At 40.7% G+C, this 27,046-nt stretch overlaps 2 protein-coding genes across 3 annotated transcripts; both read right to left on the bottom strand.

Moving 5' to 3' along the window:
* Positions 1–958: 958 nt before the first annotated feature.
* Positions 959–11,476, bottom strand: bpnt2 (3'(2'), 5'-bisphosphate nucleotidase 2). The gene is made up of 8 exons (XM_033650863.2): positions 11,211–11,476; positions 10,499–10,571; positions 8,485–8,631; positions 7,908–8,067; positions 5,501–5,596; positions 4,999–5,160; positions 4,699–4,833; positions 959–3,424 (listed from the first exon to the last, which is right to left on the bottom strand). The coding sequence occupies exons 1-8, from the start codon at positions 11,327–11,329 to the stop codon at positions 3,282–3,284; spliced, it is 1,035 nt and encodes a 344-aa protein (XP_033506754.1). The 5' UTR covers positions 11,330–11,476; the 3' UTR covers positions 959–3,281.
* Positions 11,477–12,441: 965 nt separating this feature from the next.
* dars2 (aspartyl-tRNA synthetase 2, mitochondrial) lies at positions 12,442–26,433 on the bottom strand. 2 transcript variants are annotated; one of them, XM_033649677.2, is made up of 17 exons: positions 26,004–26,433; positions 25,037–25,136; positions 24,087–24,153; positions 23,821–23,922; positions 22,768–22,863; positions 22,552–22,675; positions 22,187–22,233; positions 21,909–22,015; positions 21,473–21,542; positions 19,903–20,082; positions 17,206–17,313; positions 16,923–16,985; positions 15,284–15,436; positions 14,897–15,115; positions 14,662–14,772; positions 14,489–14,564; positions 12,442–13,121 (listed from the first exon to the last, which is right to left on the bottom strand). In XM_033649677.2, the coding sequence occupies exons 1-17, from the start codon at positions 26,176–26,178 to the stop codon at positions 12,919–12,921; spliced, it is 2,001 nt and encodes a 666-aa protein (XP_033505568.2). In that variant the 5' UTR covers positions 26,179–26,433; the 3' UTR covers positions 12,442–12,918. The 2 variants fall into 2 exon arrangements, with proteins under 2 accessions (XP_033505568.2, XP_078029040.1); XM_078172914.1 differs by having other exon boundaries at positions 26,225–26,393.
* Positions 26,434–27,046: the final 613 nt, after the last annotated feature.

Below are 27,046 nucleotides of genomic sequence, written 5' to 3'. Positions count from 1 at the left end.
TAGGTGCAACAGCTCGGGCTTTGAGACCGAAAGCTGTGTCCTGTTGTCTCCTTGAGTCGAGCATAACACCATCCAGAATAGGTGCTGAACCTGCTAATGGCTACTCCTAGTCGTCACCTATTATCTTCAGTCTGAGCAATACATGTTGAATAAACATTTAACTCTTAACCTCTATACACATGTTGTATCTATACAAGGTTATCATACAAAGGCTGCTGAGACAAACTGAACATTAAACAGGTCACTTGTAAGTCTATCTTCTTCAAGACACTGACATGAGCTTACATCAGACAGTACAGAAAGACCTACAGTAGTCCACAGAAATAGGGATTGATAGAGCCGGTGAGGGTGAAAAGTGTTCCAAAGGTTAATCAGAATATAAAACCATGCAAGCACATGTCCAACACAGCATACAGTCCAGTCTTCAACAAAATATGACTAGTACCAGGGTATCACTTTTACATCAATGAAATCTGCAGTATTTGATAGTGCACAGCACAGTATCAAGTAACAGAAATGGTTTGCAAACAGTGAGGAGGAAGTGTTCTGATCCAGCTTGGTTAGTCTTGTTTTTTTTTCTAAACTTCCATATGGTGACATCACTGAAACACAAATGCTTTTCTTCTGTAATGACCAACTGCCCATGTGGCAATTGGTCAGTGTTTAAGTCCTGAATGTGACTGTACATATTGGGACTTGTTTTTATACATTGTTCTCATCAGCGGCAAACACATCCAATGGTCAGCCTGAGAGCTGATCCCCTGCTCTTAACTCACTGAGACATGCACCAGTCCAACCAATAGTGTTTTTGGACTGGAGAGGTGATGATGTGTGGAGAAACAGACTGGGAAGGTGCTTAATGACTTCAGATCAGTCCAGCTCATTGCAAGCATTTACAGGATGTTGAGGAAGATAAAAACATGTTTGCACGTTTTAAGTTATTCTGACTGACCCTCTGCTCAGGGTTACGGGGCTGTATGTGACATTCAGAGCATAACTATGACTGAGAGTCTGAGAAATGAAGCCAACACAGAAGTGCCAAAAATTTCCGTTCTTTGAATGGCCACTTGAGGCTGGTTCCAGAAGTTCCAGCCTGGTACAATAAACAGTTTTAGTCTCTATAGCTAATCTCTCCCTTCATGCCAACTGTATGAGGGGTGACTTTTTATATAACTATATATTAATAAGACTTGAAGTTAAGCATAATTAAGGGATGATCTGTTGATAGTTTCCTCGGCTTTTCAGATCCATCCCTTGCTCCTCCACAGCTCCATCCTCTCACACAAATATGGTCACTTCTGGCTCTAAAAAACCAAGATGGCGACAGCTGAAATGCTGAACTCTGGGCTTCAAAACAGGAGTACACAAACCAATGGGTGATGTCAGTATGTCAGTAGCTTCGTCTATTATTTTTAGTCAATGAGGACAACTGGAGGGTGGGCACTACACAAAAACACTGTTCTGCCACTGTGGGTTTGGATGGCATCATCAGTGGTAGTCGTAGTATGAACACACACAGGGACTCACATGCGCACACCCCGCTGGACTGTCTAGCACAGAAATGAGCAGAGCTGGGATTACAACACACACAGAGTGTGACTTCATTCTCTGTTCAGGACACCAATACTCCACTATATCTTTACACAGCAAATAGTTGTTTGATGCTACATTAATGCTCTGAATGTCGCATACAGAATCTTTTAGGTTCATTAAACACTTTTCTATCACTTTTCATCTTCCATCTCCATCTCTGCACTCACTGCCAGACATTAAGCATCCCTTCAACTTCCCTGCTTCTGCTCTTGATAGACTTGGTAGGTATCAAATTCCCACACCCAAACCTGAGAATAGGTTTAATCAGCCCAAAATCTTTCCTAGAAAAAAAAAAGAAAGAAAATAAACTACTTTTGCTTCAAAAGGTCCCCATGACCATCACACTCTTTTCTGCCTTTTTGGCTATAACATATTTCAGTGAAATTAATAACTTAGTAAATCTAATCCCTTCCAGCCCTTGCCGTGACTTGAGAAATAATGTAGTCTACCATTAATTTACTATTGTTTGAGTTGGACTTGTTCAGCCAATTTTAGCAGTTCACTTTTTTTGCAAACACTTTCTCAGACTCATGTCAACTAACCAACAATAAAATTTGTGGTTGTTACTCTCTAAAAGTGGAACTTTCCCTCTTGAGTTTTGCTTGGTAAAGTTTTCTGCTTACTGAGATGGGACTACTTCAAAAATCTCTCAAAACAAGAGGGTGAGGGTAAACAAGGATGAGGGAAGATCAAATCAATGCATTTATACTGGAGCCCAGGCTCTTTAAAAAAAAAAATACTACACTGGTCCTGACCCAGAGTTTGACAGACCTGCATCTACAGCGTGGGCAAGGCCAACAAATAAAACATTTCTGTGACTTATGTGGGGTAAATGTCTTCTGGCGGAGCCGACACTCATGGTTGTAGTGTTGATTGCCAATCCAAATTTGAAAAGCTCTTGTTGCTGCCTCAGCTAACAACTTTAAAGCAGCAGACCACTTTGAGACTGTGTGACGTGAACTGTTGCGGTATAACGGTGCTGGTGAACAAATGGTCTGTTGATGAATCCAGTGAGCAGTAATCCCATATTTGTTTTTTAGGGCACTGAGGCTCATTGTTTCCTGTCAGGTGAGCTTCCTGATCCTGATAGCTTGTTGATCCACTAACTGACCTCAGCTGATGTGAATGAAACTGTGCATGTGAGGAATACATGGTGTTTCCTACTCTTGTGTTTTCAATGGAATCACATGTGATGACGATGGGACCAAATAATGAAACATAATCGACTCAGTCACTCCATTGGTTCTGCTGTAATGTTCAGCATTGTGCTCCTCAGTTTAACATTTCACATTAGAGTCATTAGAGCATCTGAAGGTGCAGGGACTTGGGGAGGGTGGCTGTCCAGTGTTCACTGTGAGCATGTGTTTGTGTATATATGCACATGAAGAGGAAGGTGTACCATTTCTCCTAGCTGCACATATGTATGCATGTACAGGACTGTGCATTCAGAGCCATTGTGTCAGCCGTTGCAGTTTCCAGTGGCAGCCATGTTGGTTCCACAGTCCTGCTCAGTGGCCTGTGCCGGTGACTCCAATCCATCTGAGTGGCGGATGTTTGGTGTCCCACGATGATGAAATCATACGGGCATGGTTATATTTGCAGCACATTCTCAGTTATAGAAAAGGGCTGCCACATGTTGCCCTTACCACAACCTGACCAAACTACCAATGGCTCTGTGTTTGTTTCTCTCAGTGCTTTTCAGGTTCCAAGTTTGGTAGCTTCTCCAGTATGGCCTTATGGTCCACACCAACACTGGCCACCAGTCCTCCTTTGTTGACTGGTGTTCCACTGTAGTCAATGTCCTCTCCCTTCACGGTTGTCATGTGGCCTCCTACAATCACAGTGATTACATGTCATCAGTACAGTGCACTACCCACATTCCCACCACTGCGCAATAACCACCCTGACAAACACCGACCTGCAAGAGCATTACCCCAAAAAGCAAAGCATTTCTTAAAGTGGCTGCTGTCCACGGCTGAGGGCTGATGTGCAAGCTAGCATGTAGCTGTGCACACATATCAAGACAATTTACCAGTCATCTGAAGTTTGGTGGAAATGCAATCAAAGGCACAGTTTTTCTTCTGGTTGTCCTGATAAGTTGCTATCATGATAACTCAAGGTATTCAGACACTAACATTTAGGGCTGTGCCTGACTCAGAATTATGTCAGTTGTATCAGATTTGACCATTTAATATGAATATTCCATGATTCGTTTTTTTTCCCATATGAAGTTGTAAAGTTTGAACAGGGCACAGCAGACGTTCAGTGTAACAGCAGCATTCATGTTATAGCAAACAAGCTAACGGCGCTGACGACAGATCAGAAATGTGCAACATTTTTTGCCACTAGATATCAAACAAAAGCCAAGGATGGTGTCGTATTAAGTATCTGTGAGCTGTAACATTGCAACATCCAAGCAAAAGAGAAAAGATAATGTTATCTCAGAGCCTTGCACCAGAAGGTTTCTCCTCTTGTGTGCCGTTTTATTTTTCATTAGTGTGAAAGTCAAGAACACTCACTTAGCAGCAAAATCTGGGGACCAAGATGCCCCCAAGAAGTACACTGCACAGTGCACTGACTAGCAAAAAACCCAAAACAAAAACAAACAATTCTCTGTTTGATAAAAAAAAAAACAGGGAGTTACACTGACTAGAGTGAGGCCTTAAAATGTATTTAATCTCCTTTAAAGTAGAATTGTTATCCTGCTGCATTTTAGCACATCTCTCTTTATGAGTGGATGATGTGTGGTGTAAGATATCATATTTGTGTAGGTAACACAGATGCTGCACAAGCATTTAGCAGAATAAATAAAGATTAAAAGGCCCTACGAGTGATGGGTTCCTACATAAACACACAATTTTTTGCAAAAGTCAGAGCAGTTGTGATTATTTTGTGAGAGATTTGTGTTTTTCTCAGTGTTCTTCTCACTGGTTTGAAGCAGGCGAGGGTCAGTTGGAAAAACCTGATGACACATTCTTCCATGTACCAATCAGGATTTACCAACAACTGATTCAGAATGTAATCCACTGAACCACAAAAGTAGGAAAATCTAAATAGAATTTTAAAACTGAAAAGAAAACAACACAATGGAAAATATTACATTACCCAGTGCATTCAGTATTGCAGCACCAGCGCAGATGTCCCACTTTTTAATATATGTGACGTGGATGTAAATGTCTGCCTGTTCCATAGGAGCTGTTTCACTGGTAGGCATCTCCAAAAGTGACAGGACCTTATATCCTAAAAAAAAAAAAAAACCAGAATGAGAATGAGATGCACGTTATGATGATATCTGGTCCTATGAATGAAGATTATATTTTGCATAAACCGCAACTGATATCATAGTTGCAGATATAGCCTTTGAACTTAGTCTGCACATGCAATACTTCAGAATTCTCTACACACCTGCTCCACCTGCTCCTATGACTGTTGTGCTGTTTCCAAAAGCATCCTGAACAAAACTTTTAACTTTTCCAGAGTGGGAACGTGACACAATCACCTTTGGAGGGCTGATACTGTAGGCTGACCGGGGACGCATGTTTGACGCCTGACCTACAAACGCCCAGGCTGGGGGAGACGGGAGGGAGACAGAGACAAAGGGAATGGAGTGTTACAGAGGAGGAAGAAGTACAAAACATTTTTTTTTTGGCCAACTTCTGAACCAGAACAGAAAGCAAATTTTAAAGCTTTTTCCCCTGAAATGGCAATGTAGCAGAACTCCTTCATGCCAAGGTTAAAGGAAAGCCTTAAGTTAAGTGATTGTCGCAAAAGAGAGAAAAATGCATTTATTTCAATAAAATGTGAGATTTTTATCCAAACAGGCACCATTCATCTAACCATGTAAAGGCAGAGACATCTTGATTGACAGACAGAACCAAGTTGTGGAGGCACACACACACACTCTTACCAGTGAACCCAGTAAATGGCTGGTGTATGACCCCGATGATTGGTTTACCATCTACAGCCACACATACCATTGTGGTCACATACTGTGGTAGATTCTCTGTGGAGAGGGAGATCAGCAGATAAACACAGAGGGCAGAGTTGGGGAGAGAGATGGACAAAGATAGGAGAGATGGTAAAGAGAGAGGGAGATAAGGAGAACGGAAAAGAGGTTACAGGATATGGGTGGGAGCAGGGAAAATGAAGAATGAATAGAGGAGACCAGTGGAGAGAACAGAAGATACAGAGATAAGTGTCCTATCTGTGCATATTTGTGTTTTGTAAACCTTTATGTTCTTATTAATAGCAAATAAATACTGGACTGCTGTTTGAAAGAACTTCCTATCCAGCTGGGGATTTAATAGGTAAACACTAATTAGAAAACTCTCCCATACACTTAAAACAACTACCAGTTAGTTTCTCCAGGGACCCTGATACACCAAGCCAGTGGTAGACCGCTGATGAGTACCTGTCGACCTAGTTTTTGCAGTGTGACCTGCAGCTGTTTTCAGCATGCTAAATCAGTGGTGGAGCCTATCAGTGGGTGAATCCCTCTCATTGGCTGTTCAGCTCAGTGCAAAAGATGAAAAAATGGAAGTGAGGAAACAACTTAAAAGTGTGTGGGATCAAACAAACTTGTTATATGAAGTAGGATTTTTTTTAGCCACTGAGCTCTTAAGCAGAAACGGTTCATAATTGTTTGTGTTATTGCTTCAACATCGGGTTGTGTTGTTATTGTCCGCGCTTGCTAACTAGCATCTTGAATCCGTCCTGTCGGTTTTCCACTTTCCCTTTTGGAATGTCAAATACAGACTACCATCTTCTGCTGGTATGAAGAGTTATTTCCTCTCAAGCAGGCGCAGAATGTACGTGCTAGTTGACCATCAGCTGTAGTCTTTGTGGTGTGCTCATGTGCAGCTTTTTGGCTGAGACATAAGCGACGTGAGGCGACGCAACAGTCAGTCTCTGTCGCCACTAGTTCGTAGATGTCGGTTTGGTGTGTCTGGGCCTGTGGTTTCCAACCCCAGGGGCCACAGGCCCCTGCTTTGGCAGAAACAGTATAATACTACCATTACTATATAGGCTACCACCGTCTATTTGTTCTGCAATTATCTTGAACTTAATTTTCAGAAGTCATCTATAAACAAGATACTCAGACTACAAAACAGAAACACTGAGACTTAGAGGATTTTTGGGGGGGTATAAAAAGCAATGACCTTTATGTTGGTTGTACCAAAAATAAGTGACTCTAACCTCTAAACTGTTTAGTTAAATGACTAATGTAGTGAAGTGTAACATTTTTTTTATATATATACTTTCATATCGTGGGAATACAACTTGCATCCACTCTTATATTTCCAGGTTATTATTTTGTGAAGCCCTCTGCCCAAAGTGAAAGGGCCCACAGCTGGTAAAGAATGGGACAGACAGCCAGGCTGACTAAACCGTATTTTTTGATGCAAAATTAACATAAAAACAGAACAGCTGCGTGATAGACTAGACTGACAATAAGAGATGATGGAAAGTTATCTCAATTTTACTGCCGCACCATCGAGTGTGACTGGGCAGCTTCAGACACAGCTGGTTACACTGCCTGCTCTAGGTATCAGACAGAGAGATAGGAAGAGAAGGTGGAAGTTGGATTATTGCACTATGTTTCTGTAGGTCATAATACCGTACTCAGAATGCTGCTTTGTCACTTTATTACCCGCGCGCCCTAAACTCGCAATATTTTTTCAACAAGCTTACCCAACACGCCTGACCCATGAGTAAACCTGTGGCACACGCAGACTATGGGTAAACTCATGCATCACTACTGTACACACTGGAACACTTGGCTGATGTTTAAAGATTTATACACTCACACAAGTTCAGTTTTTTGGCAAGAAAAATACAGTTTTAGTCTGGATGGAGGACTGAAACAGACAGAAAAGGATTCATTTATAAAATGAACTGGCGTAGTGTGGACATCCTCTCAGCCGCTGACAGAGTAAACATTAGCTTTAGCAGGCAGCTCCCAGCTGTATGAAATTAACTGGATGAATGTTAAAAAGGGCTTTGCTGCCAAGGACCCTGCATGGTGAGTCAACTTTCTGTAGATAATGGAACAAATAACCTGACCTTAGACAAGACAGTGCCCACCAAACCGGATATTTTCATTTAACATAACAACCATTTTACAATTTTAACAATGTACCCTACACAGTCCCATGAGCCTGATCTGTGAAGCCAAATCAGCAAATCAGTTTTTAGTGAAAAAACTGCTTTAAGAGGAGCAGCACACAATGTTTCTCAGTGACAGGTAAACATCCAATGTGTCTTCTAAAATGACTGTGTAAATTAAGATGACCTAACTCCAGTAACATGCACACCTGTATATTCCTGCGTAGCATCTAGAGGATCGATCCACACAGTGACACTCTCAGCAGGAACGTCTTTGCCGCCGTCTATCTTGTCTCGTATGTCAGCTGGAATGTCCCGGCTCCAGGCTGCGGCCTTATCCACCATGCTGTCATGTTCCTCACTGTTCACCTGAAGGGACACACATGCAGGCAGAAGTATGAGTCCTGTGCCTTAGGTAAATTTCTTACTTAAAATGGTATGTGAAGGCATCTTACAAATAAGATTTCCTGTTTGACTCAAAACTGATTGAAGGAAACACAGGAATGATGAGACCACAACAGTTTTCCTAAGGGTCCACCTCTAACATCACATTAAAGCCTTGCTTCTGTGGTTTCTAGCTTTATTGCTACTTAATGATAATTTCCAGTTTGTGATTGACCTGTCTAGACCAGTGGAACTGGTTGTGACTGAGATCTGCCTAACAAGTACTGGCATTCTGTAACATCAATGTTATTTCTACAGTAGACAAGCAATGCCTGTAAAAAGAACTGAAAAATGTGTGGAATAAAGGAGACCTGCCCGACAGCTTAAGTGATTTGTGCTCACCGTGACTTCAGGGAAGGTGTTGCTTATGAGGTTAAACATCTTTCTATGAGACTGCAGGTCACCCATAGTCAGAAGCTCATTGGCTCCCTCCCTTGTCTTGCCCTTTGACTTCTCTTTCAGGCCATTTTCTTCACGCACCTTCTTCACCTAGGGAGGAAAGAAAACACAACTCCTCATCATCTTCACCACATGTTGATACTGTTGTGCCCCAGATGCTGATCACGTCTTTACTTCTGACATGGCATTTAGGCTTCAAAAATCATGAAAATGGTGTTCATTTGTGAAGACTATCTTGCTGACCAAAATGTGTAGGTATCAAACTTTTTTGCCACATAGCTTATTTATTGTAATGATCCAAAATCCAATGGAAAAGATCCATAGGCTTTTGAATGAGGGAACCAGGGCAACGCTAACTTCCCTTGTCGGCCAACAGAAAAATGTCATCTCTGGAGCACACTATAAACACTTTACTACAGTCATGCCACAGATTATTCAATAATTACAGACTGATATTAAATCAATATTTTTAGTCAACATAAGTCAATTATTTCTTAAGTAGAAAACAAGTATGTATGTATTTTCTTTCATCATCAACCACTCTTAGAAACCACTGAATATCATTTGACAACAATTAGGCCTCTGGGGGCAAGAGCCAATATTTCAGGAGATCCGCTGTAGCCAGTGGATATCCGAACCAAGACTTCCTCTTCTGTGCACCACTTACTGTTCGATAAGCAACTTGAGACAGGTCCAGACAACATTTCAGCTAATCTCTATTAACAGATATCTGCATGTGAACAGAGATACATTTTGAAAAAAGCCAATAAAAAGCAAAATCCTTGACAGACAATAGCTGACAGGTTCAGAGATTCACTCCTGTTTACCTGTAGGCAACCAAAGCCTGCTCAGATGTAATCAGTCAAAACTACCATGACAGAACCAGAATGTTTGTGATACCAAAATCTTGTGCTGTTGCCTGCAGATTCTGCATACATGAGCAGATATCTGTTTATAGAGATTAATAATGAACTGGTGTGATACAGTATCTCAGTCTAAATGTGGTCTGGAAAATTGTAAAAATTGGAAAGTATTCTAAACATTTGACTGGTCATAAAGAAACATCTTAAAAATACACAGCTTACTACTCCCACATTCAGTCCATGACTCTGTTAGAGGTGACTGAAGCTCAATAATTTTAACTTCTACAACATTACGAACCATCCAGACCTGTCAGGTCATCTGGGACAGGTCTGCTTTGTGACCCCAGAGTCAAAACTAAACATGGAGAAGCAGCTTTCAGATTTTATGCACCGCATATCTGGAGCAAATTCCAAGAAACCTGCAAGTCCGCTGCAACTCTCTGCTCTTTTAGATCAAGGCTGAAGATGTTTTTGTTTGCCGCTGCCTTTTCTTAAATCATTTCTTACACTTCATTGTAACTTTCATGATTATTTCATGTGTCTTACTCTATCTTAACTTGTTTTTATTTTCTATTCTCTTGGCTCGTTGTAGACTGTTGTAAATGTATTTAAATGTCCTTTTATATTGTGTCTTCTTTGCGCTATGTCTAAATGTTTTTGATGTTTCATGTCTAGCTTTCTGAATTGCTATGTTGCTAGAACATGCTATATAAATAAACCTGCCTTGCCTCAAGCCAGTGTGTGTGGAAATTAGATGAAATGAATATACAATCATGTCCTTGACACTTCAACATTAGCTAAAAAATAACTTTTTAAAAACTATTTTTGCAAAGATGGACTTCAAAAACAACAGTAAAGATCCCTTTTTCAGCTAAGTTGTGGTATTTATCTGTCGTCCTTGTGCTTTTATACAAGTCACTACTGTCAGGCAATTTAATCTATCCATTACAAAACCCTGATCAAACAAGCAAGCTCAAACAAACTATAAGTTGGGAATTACATGAAAATTGCTCTCAGTTTAAAGTCAATACTACAAAACCCCCTTTTACATTTGTTCATTTTGCTGTGGAAAAAACCCACAACCATATTTTTACCTCTGTGCCACCTAGCACTGCAGCCTCCACTGAGACAGCCAGCAGCTCCCTCAGATCCACTGTTCTTCTCTGTCTGCAGATACAAAAGGACAGAGCAAGAAAAGTCAAAACAACACTGACTCAATAAAAAACTTTCTTCACACCAAACCTGATGAAACTATGTCAGTCTTATCAGCTTTAGGAGGGTGAATAAGGAAGTAGGTTTTGGTCACCCTGGTGTTTTGAAATGAAGCTGAAATTTTGTGGTCATTCATCATCTTACATTCAAACCACTGCCATGTAAGACAGTTACAAAGACTCGGTGTCTCCCCATAGACCACTGAAAGCCATATCATGGTAATGCTTGAGATCAGCAGTAAGGCTGATGCATTCAATATTCAATGCAACAGACACATTTCAATATGTGCTTAAAAAACTATACTAGTTCAAACCCCAGCCACAGTAAGCAGCTACATGTCTTGAGCTATGACAGAATATTATCATGTAGTAGCATCAGTCATACAAGAGACTGGGCACTTGCTCTAAGGAAACACTCACACATCAAACATATTATCTTTTCTCCATCCAGCTTCACAAACACTGAGAGGAGCCTGGTGGTGCACTGGTGTTTAACGTACAAGCAGAGCCCTGCATTTGCAGATACAATTACCGTACCAACAGTGAGAGACAGTGTCACGTTATATCATGTATGGAAATGTGAGTAGCGTCTGACCTGAAAGCAGCCAGGCGGTTGGAGATGACCCCTGCGTACAGGTGGTAGATGACACCGACTCCTAGGAGGCAGAACACCGCCACACCGAGCGGTGACAGCCGGATACCCATAGGAGCCATTGTCTCGGAAGACTTCTCTTAGCGTTTAGCTTGTATAATACGAATCACAGCACAAACCAACAGCCCAGCTGCTCGCAGTCTAACACAGGCTGTGGAGATGTAACTAGCGTTAAGCTAACGTTAGCTGACGTGGCTGTCAACGCCACCGAAGGGTCCCAGTAAAGCAACTAACGTTACAGCTACTGCTTCACACCTGGCGTTAATTAACGGACAAAGACGTCGACTGTCATGTAGCAAACAGCTGAAAGGCAGAAGAACAGAGGCTGTCCAATAACCGACATACGGGCTAATTTCGTTTAACGTTAGTTGGATGGCCGTTTAGCATCACCTGAAGTCTGTCTGACGAAATTCACTAAATAACCGACTGTCGTTTCCGATTGTAACGACATTCCGGTAGTTAGACAGCTTTACTGTGGTCCTTATTCTCGCTGTTAAGTCGTTAAAGCGAGCCAACAGTTCACTGGTGTCGAAAGCAAAACGGAACAATCACATCTCTGTTCAGTCATTTTCCTCCAACGTTACATACACAGCGAATAAGGTCACGGGCTGTTCACTTCTCTTCCGGGTTATCACTGATGTCGTCATCACTCAGGGTTTGTTAGTTTTTTAGTTATCGATCTTTTACCTGTTATTTACAAAGAATTTCAATAAGACCTGTACCTCCTGTTCTTTATAGCCTCAAGAATACCTTGTGAATACCATGATATTAGTTAGTTTTTTTGTAAAATACTTCCTCTTTGTGTTACTATTCCTCCACATAACCCAGAGAGAAAGCACCATCTGAAACATAAAGAGGAAATTCTGCAATAAAAAAGACTTGAACTTTGGAAGATACTCACTTGATATGGCCAGCATAGACTACTGAAGCCTCATAATGGCTTGAGCTGAAAATTAGAATGCGCTTTTACACAGACCAGGACTGTATATTTTACAATTACAGGTTTGGTTTTATTATCATCAAGGTGGAGCAAGGTCTAAAACAACATTTGGACCATCATGTGACACAAACTAATACAAAATAAGCAGCTCTTTACAGTCATTAGAGCTATAGGTCCTTAAAATATTACTAATTTTGATTTGAGGAAATTGTTAATCATTGATAGAAAAATGTATTTCAAAGAAATATTTTATTTTTGTTATTTGAGAGTGATTTTATAAGGCATTCGTCTGAGACAAAACCACCATCATAACAGGTTCAGTATCTATACAGTATAAAATTTGACTTCAGCCATTTGTTATCATTGAGACTTGGTGCTGAGCTGTTCTTCTTTGCTGAACCAGTTGATGTTTCAGATTTCCATAATGTATGCTTATGTGTGGCTTATCCATTCCCCTTTTCTCTTCCATTCCAAAATAACAGTACTGAGATGCAGCCACAGCATCACCTCCTCCTCATTTTCTCTCTTCCTCCTCATATTTGCCAGCCAGCTGGCGGAGGTCTTCACAGGCTACAGTCTCTACACCACCTGCTGGCTGTCTGCTCATCTCTGTTGCTGTGTCCTTACGCCATTTCCTCTGTTGTGTAGGTTACCAAGATCTGGCATCACCCCCTCTTCTGATGTCTCTTCATCTCTTCCTTCTTTACCTCCTCACTTCCCCTCTTCTCCTCCTCCTCCTCCTCTTCCTTGCTCTGTGGGCCATTTGACAGAGATGTGGTAAGACTTCAGCTCCTCCTCAGGTACTAAGTCAGGAGCGCAGCTCATGAGGTCGTGGCCTCGGAATGACTTAGGGAAGGCAATGACGTCACGGATGCTGGGAGCCCCAACCATAATGGAGACCAGCCGGTCCAAACCTAGAAAATCATGGAGTGATAAGATGACTTAATAAATATATAATTATTTTCACCTTTTAGCTCATGAATTGTGCACTTTTAGTGGTGGTTTTAAATATTACATATATCATATAGCATTTCATATTTTAACACTTGTAGGGTTCCATACATAATAATATTTTACTTACTGGGTATGATTTATCAGTTGAACTGAGAACTACTGCCCAACGGATACCTTATCTATTGATATTATTACAGATATGTCATATGGATAAGGCATAGAGCAGGTGTTGACAGATATGCAATACTTTACTATAATTCAAAAATGTTTTACTGGCTGCATTTCATCTTTTTCTATGTATTTTGAGTTTTAATTTAAATGTATTATTTAGGGCTGTGAGCTGGCTGATACACATATCCTATAAAACTACAAGATCTTAGGAATCTAATGGTACCAAACATGTTATGCTAGCTTCTCAGGAAGGGGCTAACTAATGCTACAAATCTAGCCAATATTTTGATGAGGAAAAAACAACATGGCCATTTTTACAGAGGTGCCTTGATCTCTCACCTCAAGATATCTGAAAGAAGATGGATTGTGTGAGTCTCCTCTTTACAGTCATGTCCACTATATGTGAGTCCCATACAGTTTTGGACACAAGCGATGCCTTTTTTTTTTGCATGCATTGTTTATTACACATTTATGACTAGGAAAACGACACACATTGCTGAGTTGCACCTCAAATTAATCTACAGGTTTCCAGCTTTTACAGTAGGTGATATATACCACTTCTATGTGGCATATACTACTGACCTGATATCTCCCCCCAAAAGATCTCCTGTCCCCCCAAAACTGGACTTCAAAACTGTTTTGAAATGCAAAATTAATTAACTATTGAAATTTAGCAACTAATCACAATTAAAAAAAATAAATAATCATTTGACAGCCCAAGTTTTTGTTTTCCACTGAAATTCCCTGTTCAAATTTGACCTTAAATCTATCATAACTGTCATCTAACACTTCAATAATTTGCAGCTCTTGGATTTTTAAACTGTGAGCTGTAGCAGACGTAGCTGAAAGATATTATGTGTGTACACAGCTTTATATGTAACATAGAAAAGATTTTGTCTGATGCTCAGTAAACAACCAGAAATGTGGTTCACTGATAAATCTGTACCTGACCAGATCATACTCACCCAGGACCACTAGTGGGGGCTGCAGCGTTGTCAGTGAAGACAGAGCCAGACCCAATACTGGAGCCCCACCAATGGTCCTTGGCTCTGCTTTCAGCTAATCCCAGACCACCTGGACAGCCAGCAGCATTCCGCTGCAAACTAGCTCAGTAATTGTTAAAGTTTGCTGTGGTCAAGGGTAGAGTTAACCTTACCCAGAGCAATGCCTCCATGTGGTGGTGCTCCTGAGTCCAGGGCCTCCAGCAGGTGAGAGAGAAGACTGGGGTCTTCCTGCAGCAGACACATTTCAAAAACAGTGAAGACCTGTAATTGATTCAACCTAATTCCAAAGGTAGGCTAGACACTGCCAAGATATGCAACGACTGACCTTAAGGATACTTTTCAGGACATGAAGCTGTTCTGAGGCCTTGTGGATGCGGATGGAGCCTCCTCCAATCTCACAGCCGTTCAACACCAGGTCATAGTGCTGACCACGCACCTGCAAAATGACAGTACAACCCATAATCCCTCGTGCATGATATATGATTATTCATAAACATCCAAAAGTGATTAAAAAAACAACACAAAGATTACACAGATACAGAGTGAATCTATGTGACAACCTTCTGTGGCTCTGTGTAGAGTAACTGTGTGTCCTCTGGCAGTGGAGCAGTAAATGGATGATGGGCTGACTCCAGCTTCTCTGGCTCGTCTTCTTTGGGCAAGAATAGAGGGAAGTCTACAACCCACAGGAAGTGGAAGACTGAGGGGTCACGGATTGACACGCCATAAGACTCCAGGAGCTCTGCACACTGCAGGCGAAGATTACCCAGTAACGGGCGCTGACAGCAGAGCAAGAGTGTAAGACACAGGAGAAAGGAAGAGTGGGATGAAGAGACCAGAGAAGATGAATTAAGGTATATTCTTGTTATATTCGCTATTATCTTTCCTTTGTATGTTGTAAAACTTTCCCCCTTCGTCAATCTAAGTTTGACGTCAGCAAGTCTCACCACAGTGTGGAGGGAACCAGCTGCCATCAGCAGCAGGTCTCCTGGTTTAGCTCCAGTCCTCTGCAGCAGCTCATCTGTGGCTGAGACAGAGAGCAGCTTCTTCAAGGGAGATTTCAATGTCCTGTCTGCTCTGACCAGCACCATGCTGAGCTCCTTGGGTCAAAACATACACACATGAAAAAAAAGACACAATGTTAAAGCACTGTGGGTGGAGACAATAACTGCAGTTAACTTCTGTGAACCTTCTAAAGTTCTGTTTTTGTTTCGGATGTGTCAGAGAGGTGTTGCTTCCTCTCCACAGAGGTTTTGACAGGGTTCTTGGTGGTGGTGATAGTGGATTGCTGTCACCTTCTTGTATACTCTGACTATTTTTAGCCACACCAGCAGCATGGCTCTAAGCATGGCAGTGTCGGTCTGTCAGCCCACTGCTTTGGTCCAGACCAAATTATTTTAACAACTATAGATTGTCATGATAACGTGTACACACATTCATGGTTCTCAGATAATGAATCTTTATGACTCTTGTGCCATTATAAGACTTATAAATTGCAGAGAACTGACACTGGATTAGTCATTAATAATCCAGATCTCTGTTGACATCTCGTGAGACAGTCACCATCAATCAAACATAAACTCTTATAAACTCTTTGTAACTGTGTTTCACAAGTGCCCTGTACCCTGAATAATGAATGCTAGCCTGTAGTCAGATTTGTTAACCAGTGGATATGCTGTGAGTCATTTACTGTGCATTAAAAACACCCAGTGTATGATGGTTTCCCTTGAAATATGATAATTTTGGAGTCTTTGTGCGATAATTTGTTTTTTGGCAACGCTGTTGGGTTGTTTGGTCACTGTCAGGCAAATCTAATCAAACCACACCCACATAATGCAGATGAGGCAGAGTTTTGGGGTGTTAAAGTTTTATTAAATAATAACGTTTCTACGTTTCTACCTGATGAATGTCCATGACCGAAACGTTGTAGTCTAATACATTTAACCTTTTTCTGCAAGTGCGCAGGTGTTCTCCTTTTTGATTCATTAAATAATAACGTAAAAGACTAGTGTGATGGATTTAGTAGTATCTAACAGTAAGTTGCAGATTGCAACCAAAAACCCCTCCACTCACCTCTCCCTTTCCAAGCATGCAGGAGAATCTATGGTGGCCTTACTCTATTACAACAATGCAAAAGGCCCTTTTAGAGCCAGTGTTTGGTTTGTCTGTTCTGGGCTACTGTAGAAACATGGCAGCGCAACATGGTGGATTACCTGGGAAAGGACCTGCTCCATGTGAAGATATGAAGCTTATTTAGTCTTGATTATTTATATTATAAAATAATATTCTGACATTGCATAAACTTTGTAAGCTTCACATAGTCTTGTTTGCTGTAGGGCCACTGCAATGGTCAGCAATGCTATGCTTTTATATGCTCATACACAAAAACAACCACATTTAATATACATTCCACATAGTCACGCACCATGTGAAAAGGTCTTTTCCATTTGTTGTCTCTCATTTTTATTCTCATTTGTTGTGCTGCATTCATCCCATTCATTGGTACAAAACAACAAGAAACTGAAAAAAATAATGACTTCACAAAAATGTAAGTAGATAAGAGACAAAGAGGAAAAACAAACCTACCTGGCCAAACTGAGTCTTAACTGTTTGTTTCAGTTCTTCCAAATGTTTCCCTGAAAATAGTTTCTGTAGTCAAACACAAGACAGAGAAGATCATTTGAGACAGACAACAGTGACGGGTCGACAAGGGCAAAGATGGCAAAACACAGACATCAGCAAATCTGTTACAAACATAGTTTTGCTTTGTATGTAACAACTTTTTGTTTTCAATATTATTTCACTGTACATCCTAATGTACAGTATGCTCTGATGGATTTCATTCAACGGGAAGCGGTTTTGGTCTTACCGCTCCACTAGGGACACAGATGGCCTGAACGGAGCCTTCTGGTTGGTTGAGAGCTGATCTTAGGAATTCAATTTCCGTGGATAAGAAAACCTGACTGAGGTCGATCAGCTGGACAGATAGGAAGAAAGACAGGGATTCAGACAGAGTGACAGAGATGTGTGCTTAAACAGTCAAAAACACTGCTGGTCCCACACACACATTCACACCCTCTTAAATGTGCAGGTGGTAACATCTGGGATAGCATTGTCTCGCTCTAACAGCAATAATTTCTTTAGTTTTTAGTCCACAATCTCTTTGAGTTAACATGGTCAATGCTCATTGTGGTCTGGCAAGGCTCAACAGACACATTCAGCACAGGCATCATTTTAACTGGGCTACACATAGATAATTGACAAGTGCTCTCCTTTTCTGAGACACCTATCACTGGGCTCTCGTAGGTCTCTGGTGACTGATCTGGAAACAATGCTACATTTCTCAGAGATAATCCCCCAGAACTGGTTCTTAATTCAGTACTAATTTAGTAAAATCGCTCATTTTAAATCAGGTTAGATTGGCATGGTAACCCACTGTATACTGTACAGCTACCCTGCTACAGAGCAGGTTAAAGGATCTTGTGGAGTTTTTGATCTCTAGTAATGCTACAGAGCTGTTTTCCTATAAAAGGTTTCCTCTTTTCCGCGTGCACATGGGTGATGCAATACACAGTCTTTTCGAGCTGCGTGATTGGTCATCCATCCATCCATTTTCTAACCGCTTATCCTCTTGAGGGTTGCGGGGGGGCTGGAGCCTATCCCAGCTGACATTGTGCGAGAGGCGGGGTACACCCTGGACAGGTCCCCAGATTATCACAGGGCTGACACATAGAGACAGACAACCATTACACCTACAGACAATTTAGAGTTATCAATTAACCTGTCCCCAACCTGCTGTCTTTGAACTGTGGGAGGAAGCCGGAGTGCCCGGATAAAACCCACACTGACACGGCGAGAACATGCAAACTCCGCACAGAGGGTCTCCCACACCCGGGATCGAACCAGGAACCCTCTTGCTGTGAGGTGACAGTGCTAACCACCTTGCCGCCCTGCATGATTAGTCAATCAATTGATTATTCGATCAGCAGAAAATTAACCAGCAACTATCTTGATCATCAAATTACTGTTTTAGTATTTTTTCAAGGAAAAGTGCCATGATGTGATATTTCTGAGTTCTCAAATGTGAAGATTTGCTGCTTTCCTTGGTCTTACATCACAGTAAATTGAATATTTTGGGGTTTGGAAATGTTGGCTGGACAAACACGACATTCAATTAAGTCATTTTAGGCTCTAGAATTGTGCAACAGGTGTTCTCATTGTTTTTTAATGTTGTGTAGACTAAACAATTAATCAAAAAACTAGAATTACTGCCTCACCTTGTATGCCTCCTCAAACTAATTAAGTTACAGTTTACATCCATGTCTGTGAAAACATGGAGGCTTCCCCCCAACAGCACTGATGATCTATACAATCAGCACAGTTTCAAGGTGGACACCCAAGATGAGTTTCACCAATTCAGTATCTGACTAAGTCTTCTGTTCCTGAGATATGATGTTGAATTATGTCCAGGAAAGTGTTTTTGCAGAGCATTGTGATGTCACAGTGAAGTTGACCTCTGTAGACGTTTGTGTGAAATTTTGCCATAATTTGCCTTAAAAACAACTTAAGAGAATTTTCTGGTGAGAGTTTGAAGTAATAAGTAACATTTTTATTAAAATAAAAAAAGCACTCCCTGTAAATTATAAATACAACATCTTGGTCAGATAGACCTCATCAGATATGAACTTCTTTTCTTCACCTCTCCTTGATCTCTCATTTGACAGCAGAGACAATCTGATATCACCTTGAACTTTTTAGGTGCATCACATATTGATATGTCAATAGTTTGTTCATCATGAGACAAATAAAGTTCAAATACATTCTACACTACTAAGCGTATTGAAAATGTATTTAAGGACATACATAAAAATTCCTATGCTTACTTTTAATATCTGGATATCATTCCAGATGTGTACAGCCTCCTATTCCGTCATAGTTATATGATTACATTGTTTACATTTCACCATTGCTGAATATCATATTCCATATTTTCACACAGGTATCACCATTTTGAGTGCTCCACTCATGGTACTTAAGATGATGATTGAACTCCGCCTCTTTCACATGTACACTTGTAGCTGGATTAGAACACCCAGAGTTAAAGGAATCAGCTGACGTGCAGTTTACTAAAACAAGTTATCCTTTATCACCAGTGTTAGGCTCAGTGAAACCAGTTGTTTCAAACAATCAGATGGTTATTTTCCAGACTAAAGTCCCATGTCAGCACATATCAGATGAACGAGCTCAGAAATTTGGCTGGCTTTATGTTTGACTTTGTGGCTTCTTTAAAACTGTTCTTATAAAAATCAATGTTAATCAATCTTAACAACAAATACATTTTATTTAACTATGTGTACTGTGAAATTAATGAGAAAAAAATCATCCAAAAATGAAGAACAAGGCTGATCTCAAGTAACAGCAAAGCAGTATTGAGTAATAATAGTAATAACGGTAATTCGAGTCATGTAACAATCTTATTTTTTTTTCCTCCTGCAAAACGATCAGGTCTGATATTCAGTCATCAAGGAGACACTTAAAACCAAAAAAACAAGCAACAAAACCTCACCTTCATACTGAATCTGGTATCAGGCTTGTCCACACCGTAGTCCCTCATGGCCTCTTCATATGTCATGGTTTGGAAAGGCACCTTAATGGGACCTTTCTCTGCGGGCCAGGAGTACTGCAACAAACCCTCCACCAGGGACATGATACCAGCCTGGTCCACAAAAGACATTTCTATGTCTACCTGGGAGAGATAATGAAAGGATAAGCTGTCAGAGAACACAGAGCAGGACTGTGAACCAACTAGTTAAGTTCCAGTCAACACCAGGACCAGGTGCAAACTATGAAACTATATACAAAGCTGAGTGTGGAACACTGGACACTTTCCCACCCTCAATGGTTGCCATGTTGCCTACATAGAAGAAGGGGCAGGACCACAAACACATTTAGAACTTGTGAAATGTTGCCAATTACTGAGGGAAACACCAAAGCATTGGATAAATACATGTGTATTTTTCACTAACAGCATTCTGTTGTTGGATATATGCCATCAGTATGTATATTAGGTTCATTATAATTATTTGCTTCCATGACCAATAACGTGAGTGCTAATTTTAGCTTGCTAGCTAGCTAACAGTGGCATATTTTATCATCAGGCACTAATGCTATGGCTTGAGCTATATGATCTAAGGGCATAAGTTACGTTTGATGTTTATGCATGTTTGGTTTCAATTCGCCGAACAGAAGAAGAAAAGCTGTCAAATCTTGTGATCATCATTTCCGGTAGCGTGCAGCAGCACTGTTGCACAACACTCTGTCCAAATCTGCGCACAATGCAAGTAAGTACATAGTACATGTAAGCATACTAAGGGACTGTACTTTATTCATCAGAGTAGGGGGGCGGCTGGGGATTTATTCTTGTGGTTTTCATTTTATATATCGTGACGGTTCCCGAAGCAAACAAACAAATATTTTTCTTTGAGCCTCCCTGTGTGACTGGGGAAAATGCACAACCCTACCTCCACCATAAATAAACATTTTTACAGTTTCTGGCTGTGATAAATGGTGTGATTTTGGAGATTTTTAAAGAAAACATACTTTTCAAACCCACTTGCAGGTTTTGGTTCTGAGGGTATTTAAAACAAACACAAAATACGGCCATTAAAATTTGAATGTCAATCCCTTGAGCCAAATCAAAAACTCCCTCCTTAGTGCTTGAAAATGTGTGCCCTCCCATTTTGCACCACCCCCTCCCCTCTCATAAATAACAAACAGTCCCTAATGGAAGTATGTGATTTAAGACACAGCATGAGTTCCCTTGGACCTATTGCCACGTCGTTTCGCGGTTTTCATTCAGGTGGCCTGGGTTTGACTCCCGATATGGACACAAATGTTTATCTGTCTGTCTATCTCTCAATTTATCTATCGATCTACTCACTGATTGGAAAAGGGCTGTAGACCAGACTTGAATAATCCAGCTCCAAATACCAACAACTAATGACATTAAACTATCAGAGTAAGTAACAGAGTGAAGTATGGTGCCAAGATAAGACCCGGCTGTGAGATTTAAAAAAACAAAACAAAGGTTGTGTGTATTTTTTGTTTTCTGTACTCTTCCCATCCCTAAATGTTACCTGGGTGAACTCAGGCTGTCGGTCTGGTTTGGAGCCTTCATCTCTGTAGCACCGAGCCATCTGGAAGTACCTGCCACAGAGACAATGGAGTACTGTTGGATATTATGCATGATGGTACTTAGACCACTCATTGTACACTCCTGTGAGGTAAGTACATTTTTCCAAGTACTATGCTCTACAAATTTGTACTCCACTACATTTCTGATAATATTTGATTTATTAAGGCGGGTCTTTTTTAGGTGGCTGAAACACATTTTGCTGCTGCCCGCCTCCACAGCAGTACATTGCTTAGTTTACATGTCGGACTCCAGCCTGCCTCTCTGAACTGGAGGTGTGCTGGCTGACGTCTGCTGTATGTAATACACTGACTATGGATAAGTATAACATAGAATCCCACTTCAAAAAATCTGAACTATCCCTTTAAGCCTGTACCCACCTGTCTACACCAGCCACCATCAGAAGCTGTTTGAACTGCTGTGGACTCTGGGGCAGAGAGTAAAACCGGCCCGGCTCTCTCGACGGGACCACAAACTCTTTGGCTCCCTGAAACACAAAAGAATGAACAAAGTCTGAAGGAAGCACAGACTATATCATTTCCCGAAATTGATAATAGAACAACTTGAAAAGAATTTGAATGTTCGTTTGGCAAAGAACCCCTGAAGTGACTTGGATTCTGTGTAGCTAATATCATTAAAAAATATTGGACCTTCTTACCCCCGGTGTTCTTTTAAACAAGGTAGGAGTCTCCACATCGACAAAACCTATAAATGAGAAAAAGAGACAATTTGAAACAGTTTGATTTAGTCATGCTTCAGCACCTGGATTCTACTATTATCTGCCTTCTACTGTATTGTGTAGTGTCTGCATGGTTTTACTCTAATATCTCCAACCACAGACAGGATCCAACTAGACTCATCGGGGCAGTGTGCTTTTAAGTGTGAATGTGCTGGTGAGTGTGTGATGGCTCTGTTTTGAATATGAAACCTGTCAAAGTGTTTCCCAGCCCAGGAAAATCACCAATCAGTCACTGTCCTGGACAAGATAAACTGAACAGAGACAACGAATCTCACTCTCCGTACCGTGCACATTACAGAGGTATTCTCTCATCTTCATCACCAGCTGAGACCTCAGTCTGAGGTTCCTCTGCATCTGAGAGGACCTCAGGTCCAGGTAGCGATACTGCATCCGCAAAGACTCTGATTTCTGTACAATCAAACCACAACAACACAATCAGTCACAGTTAATGACAATGACAAATCTAATTACTTTGTGGAACATAGAAAATAGTTACTTACTTTGACAAAGTCTTTAATTTCAAAAGGCAACTTCCGGCACATGTTGAAAACCTCCACACTCTCAGCCAGGACTTCTATTTCTCCTGTTGGCATGCCCTGTTTGTATAGACACAGAATAAGAAGATGGAATACTGTGCAAAACTATTTATTCAGCTATCAAAGACTAAAAGCTAAAGAACTGTGATTTAACATACGTTTTTTTAAATGAAACTGCAGCACAGTATATCCATATATAAAAAGGAAATACATACAACAAGGTATATGTTGCTTCACTTTTTTTGATTGAGTAGTTCTTTGAGGGGACAGTAGCTCAGTCCATAGGGACTTTTCTTGGGAACCAGAGGGTCACCGGCTCAAGTCCCAATATAGACCAAGTATGGAGCAGGGCCTGGTAGTTCGGGAGGTGCCAGATCACCCCCTGGGCACTGCCGAGGTGCCCGAGCAAGGCACTGAACCCCGAGGTGCTCGGAGCACCTGTCCAAGGCAGCCCCCTCACACCGACATCTCACTTAATGCATGTATAGGCCCTGTTTGTGCATGTGTGTGTATTTTAGCCCTGTGTGTAAATGACAGCAGAGTGAAAAAAATGATTGTCCCCTCTAGGATTAATAAAGTATTTCTTCTTCTTTTTATTTATGCATTTCAAATCTTCTCTCTCATTTTAAGGTTTGACTAATTATTTGTTTAGATTTACTGCACTGACAAAATCTTAACCAGTGAAGCACTGATGAGTTAAGGAACAAGTATCAACTACAATGTGACTCAGCAGCCACCAGGACTCTCTGTGTGCAGCCTCTCAATCAGTAAAAACTGAGCTTAGTTCACAAGTGAATACAGAGGTTCAAAAGAGAGTTAACATGACCCTAAAAGACACATTAAAAAGAGGGCTGCTCTACAGCATGTAAACCACAACTAGATTTTCAATACACACAACTCACCCCCTTGTTTCTGCTGTTTTTATGGATTAGCAGTGCTGAATGTCCTCATATGAATAGGGCAACCTGCTTTTGACAATCAGTGGTGATTTAATGTTAGACACAGACATACACAGACCTTGTTCTCCTGCCCTGCTGGTCGTCGTCTGACTGTTCCTGTGACCTTTATGACAGACTCAGTTGTGAGATCGCACAGGACTGCTTTCAAATCATGCCCAGACTTGGAATACAGGAAAAAAAAAATCAAGTTTTGAGTTCACCATCAATCGAAACAAAAAGAATTTGAGCAGGAAATTGTTTGACATTATTATTAATATCTTTGTTTTTGTCGTTATAGTAATACCAGACACTGCATTGTGGCATTTGAATTGTTTTCATCCTTACCTCTTCCTGAGGGATTAGAATTTGTGTCAAGCCACTGAAATCTCGCAGGATGACAAACAGGTCCTGCCTGTTGGAGAGAGGAACAATGTTAAAGGACTGTTTTACGTGAGACCAAGGGAGAAAAACGAAAAACTCTGGGTGATGGGTGACGATTGAGCCCTGCTTCCCAAAAAGCAACCATCATATTGTAATATAAACACAACTACACAATTTCTTTTCATCACCGATAGAATAATGGAGTTAGATAGGAGAGAAAAAACAAAGAGCTTAAAGGAAGTTAAAATGTCATGTACACTGCGAGTCCTAAATGCAAAATATTTTTCTCTGAGAATGGTGAAGGCATGACCCGCCCCACTCTACTTCTGACTGACTAGTATTCATTTCCTTCATTGGTTGGGCTTGTTAGGTTCAGGCATGAGACATGAAATTGGTTATTTAGAGTAAGAATATCAGGATAGGCCAATCAGAGACAGATTAAGGCAGAGTAGGAAAGGTAATGTCTGAGCCATCCTAGGAAGAAACATGCACTCTTAACAGCAGTCAGAAGAAAAGGTGGACTGACTAACATCAGAATTCTCATCATTTTTATATGAGGCTTTACTGACAGGCTGAGTTGATACAAATGAGCGAGCTGTGCACATTTTACTGACATCACAGGATGTGGGGGGCATTTTCACCCACACTAGGGATAGCAGTGTCTGTCCATCTGTCATATAGGCCACTAACCATCAGACAGATGTACAGACATTCAGGTTCTCCATAGGATAAACAACACTTACTGTGTTGCTCATCTGTAGCCCCACAGAGCTGCTAGCATGTTAACCCATATTAAGTGTTACCTCTAACTGTTTTCTGGAGCCACCAGTATTTGAAGGTGATGTCTAACATAGCTTTAAATCCCTCTGTTGATGATTGTTAGCTCCATGTCTGTGTGTGAACAGTAATAATACCTGAGATACTGGACCCAGCCACACAGAGTGACTCTCTCTCCCACATGATCTGATCTCAGTTCTCCACAGGTGTGACTCCTGAATGACAGACTGCTGGGACCTGGAAAAGAACCAACACCATGATTATGGCTCGACAATAACTGGAGTTGTTGTGATGATATGATCATATTGTTCCAAAACATTGTCCAAATTAATGAGACAAAGAAAGCTGTAAGATAAAACATCTGTAGTTTTCAGTGGTGCACAATGTATTGCTCTCAATGTTAGTTTGATTATTCCATGTGATTTTGCATCCATCTTTTATATCTCTATGTATATATGGTTATCTGAAAATATCATGTATATTGTTATAGTGATTTCAATCATGGAACGACATCACACTTTCAGAAACTTAGGTGAGTGACATGTTGGCCTCACAGCTTTTGGGGAGAAAATTGAATTTTTGTGTTTTTTACATGATGTCATGATGTCAAATATTTTTGTAAGCACTGGGGAGGGACTTGCTGTATTTTGTATTTATTTTACAGCCACATTTTTAAGAAAATATGCTTTCCAAACCAAAATTACACCATTCATCATAGCCAGAAACTGCAAAAATGGAAATTATCATTGGATTTTCAGATTTCCGATGTGATATTTCATCAAAATCACTTTGTTATTTACAATGTGGCCAAAAATAAATGCAGTGAAAATGAGAGGCTTATTTCAACTCCAGGATTTCATGTCCAACTTTTAACTTTCAAACATCAAAGGCTAACTTATTAATTAGTAGCTTTGGAAAGGGTAAAAAAAAAAAAAGAAAGAAAAAGAAGAAGAAACTAAGTCACAGCCAAGCCACCTCCCTCCTCTGATAAGTAAAGAACAGTCCATAATGGGAGTCACCGTCCAAAGGCAGTACTACAGTTAGCTAAAGTCAAACCTATGAATCAGTGAATCAGTGTCATGATGAGTCGCTACCTGTCAGTACCTGAGGCTGGAGAAGCAGACTGGCAGAGTGTGTATGAGCTGCTCAGGTGTCTGACTTGAGGTTTCCACAGCAGGCGTCCTTGACTTGAGGTCAGTGCTGAGCTCTGGTACCACACAGTGTGAGCTCTGAGTCCTCTCAGCACTCTCTGCAGCACATACCTGCTCTTTGCTGCCATCGTCTAAACACACACACAGTGAGAAACCAGGCTGATGTAAAGATACCTGAGGCTGTCAGGGTCATGGAGCTCCTCTGTCACTGTGTCCGGCTGTTTGAATGAAGCACGTGGGAGCTGTTCTTATGAAAGACTGTTATACACAGTTCCTTGATGTAATGACACCATCATTCAACCTGAGCGCTAACACCGGGAACCGGACTTTACCGGCTCAGGATGTGTGAGACAGATACCAAACCTCCGGTATCACTACAGCTCGTCCTGGTTCCGGATTTTCGCTCGTCTTCAACAGCTTTCACAACTCTCTGCTCATGTGGATGTGATTCTCTGATGCGTTATACATTAGCTCAATGCCAATCCATGCATGTAGGAGTCGATTATGCGTCAACGGACGTGACGTCATGATGTGTTACAGACCAAAGTAGTCAATCTGCAGTAGGTTTTTATGAGTTTGTAGGAAGAGGAGCTGCGACGGGTGACATCGTCAAGATGCGTTTAGATATTTCAATAGTACATGGTTTCGATCAGTTTCCATGATGAGATGAATCAAGATTTGATTTTTATTTGGCTTATTTACTTCGAACGAGTAAAAAAGGAAGAAAAAAGAACAGCAACCCTTTTAATATACAAAATCTCATAAACAACATCAATTTGTATTAATAGATAATTACATGTAAGGAAAATGTATATTGTCCTACCCCTTCTCTATAAATCACACAGTTTACTCATCATATTTACAACAGACACATTTTTGTCTTTTTATTTATAAACAAATATTTTTAAATAAGGACATATTAATTATTATTGATAAACAATTATTATTATTGTTATTATTATTATCATCATCATCATCATCATCAGCTTTCTAAGA

This window comes from Epinephelus lanceolatus, chromosome 12, assembly GCF_041903045.1.
Source record: "Epinephelus lanceolatus isolate andai-2023 chromosome 12, ASM4190304v1, whole genome shotgun sequence".
In the NCBI taxonomy this organism is placed as follows: Eukaryota; Metazoa; Chordata; class Actinopteri; order Perciformes; family Serranidae; genus Epinephelus; species Epinephelus lanceolatus.
This window is presented reverse-complemented; position numbering and strand designations above follow the sequence as displayed.

Bases quoted from the DNA above. Each gene is read 5' to 3' on its own strand.
- bpnt2 (XM_033650863.2), bottom strand. From the start codon at position 11,329: ATGGCTCCTATGGGTATCCGGCTGTCACCGCTCGGTGTGGCGGTGTTC. The intron at 10,572-11,210 runs GTCAGACGCTAC...TTGTATCTGCAG, and splicing joins AACCGCCTGGCTGCTTTCAG to ACAGAGAAGAACAGTGGATC. The intron at 4,834-4,998 runs GTGTGTAGAGAA...TTTTTTTTTTAG, and splicing joins CATAGGAGCAGGTGGAGCAG to GATATAAGGTCCTGTCACTT.
- dars2 (XM_033649677.2), bottom strand. From the start codon at position 26,178: ATGGCAGCAAAGAGCAGGTATGTGCTGCAGAGAGTGCTGAGAGGACTC. The intron at 24,154-25,036 runs GTATTATTACTG...TCTCTCCAACAG, and splicing joins GGCTGGGTCCAGTATCTCAG to GCAGGACCTGTTTGTCATCC. The intron at 20,083-21,472 runs GTAACATTTAGG...TATCTCTCCCAG, and splicing joins GACAGCCTGAGTTCACCCAG to GTAGACATAGAAATGTCTTT.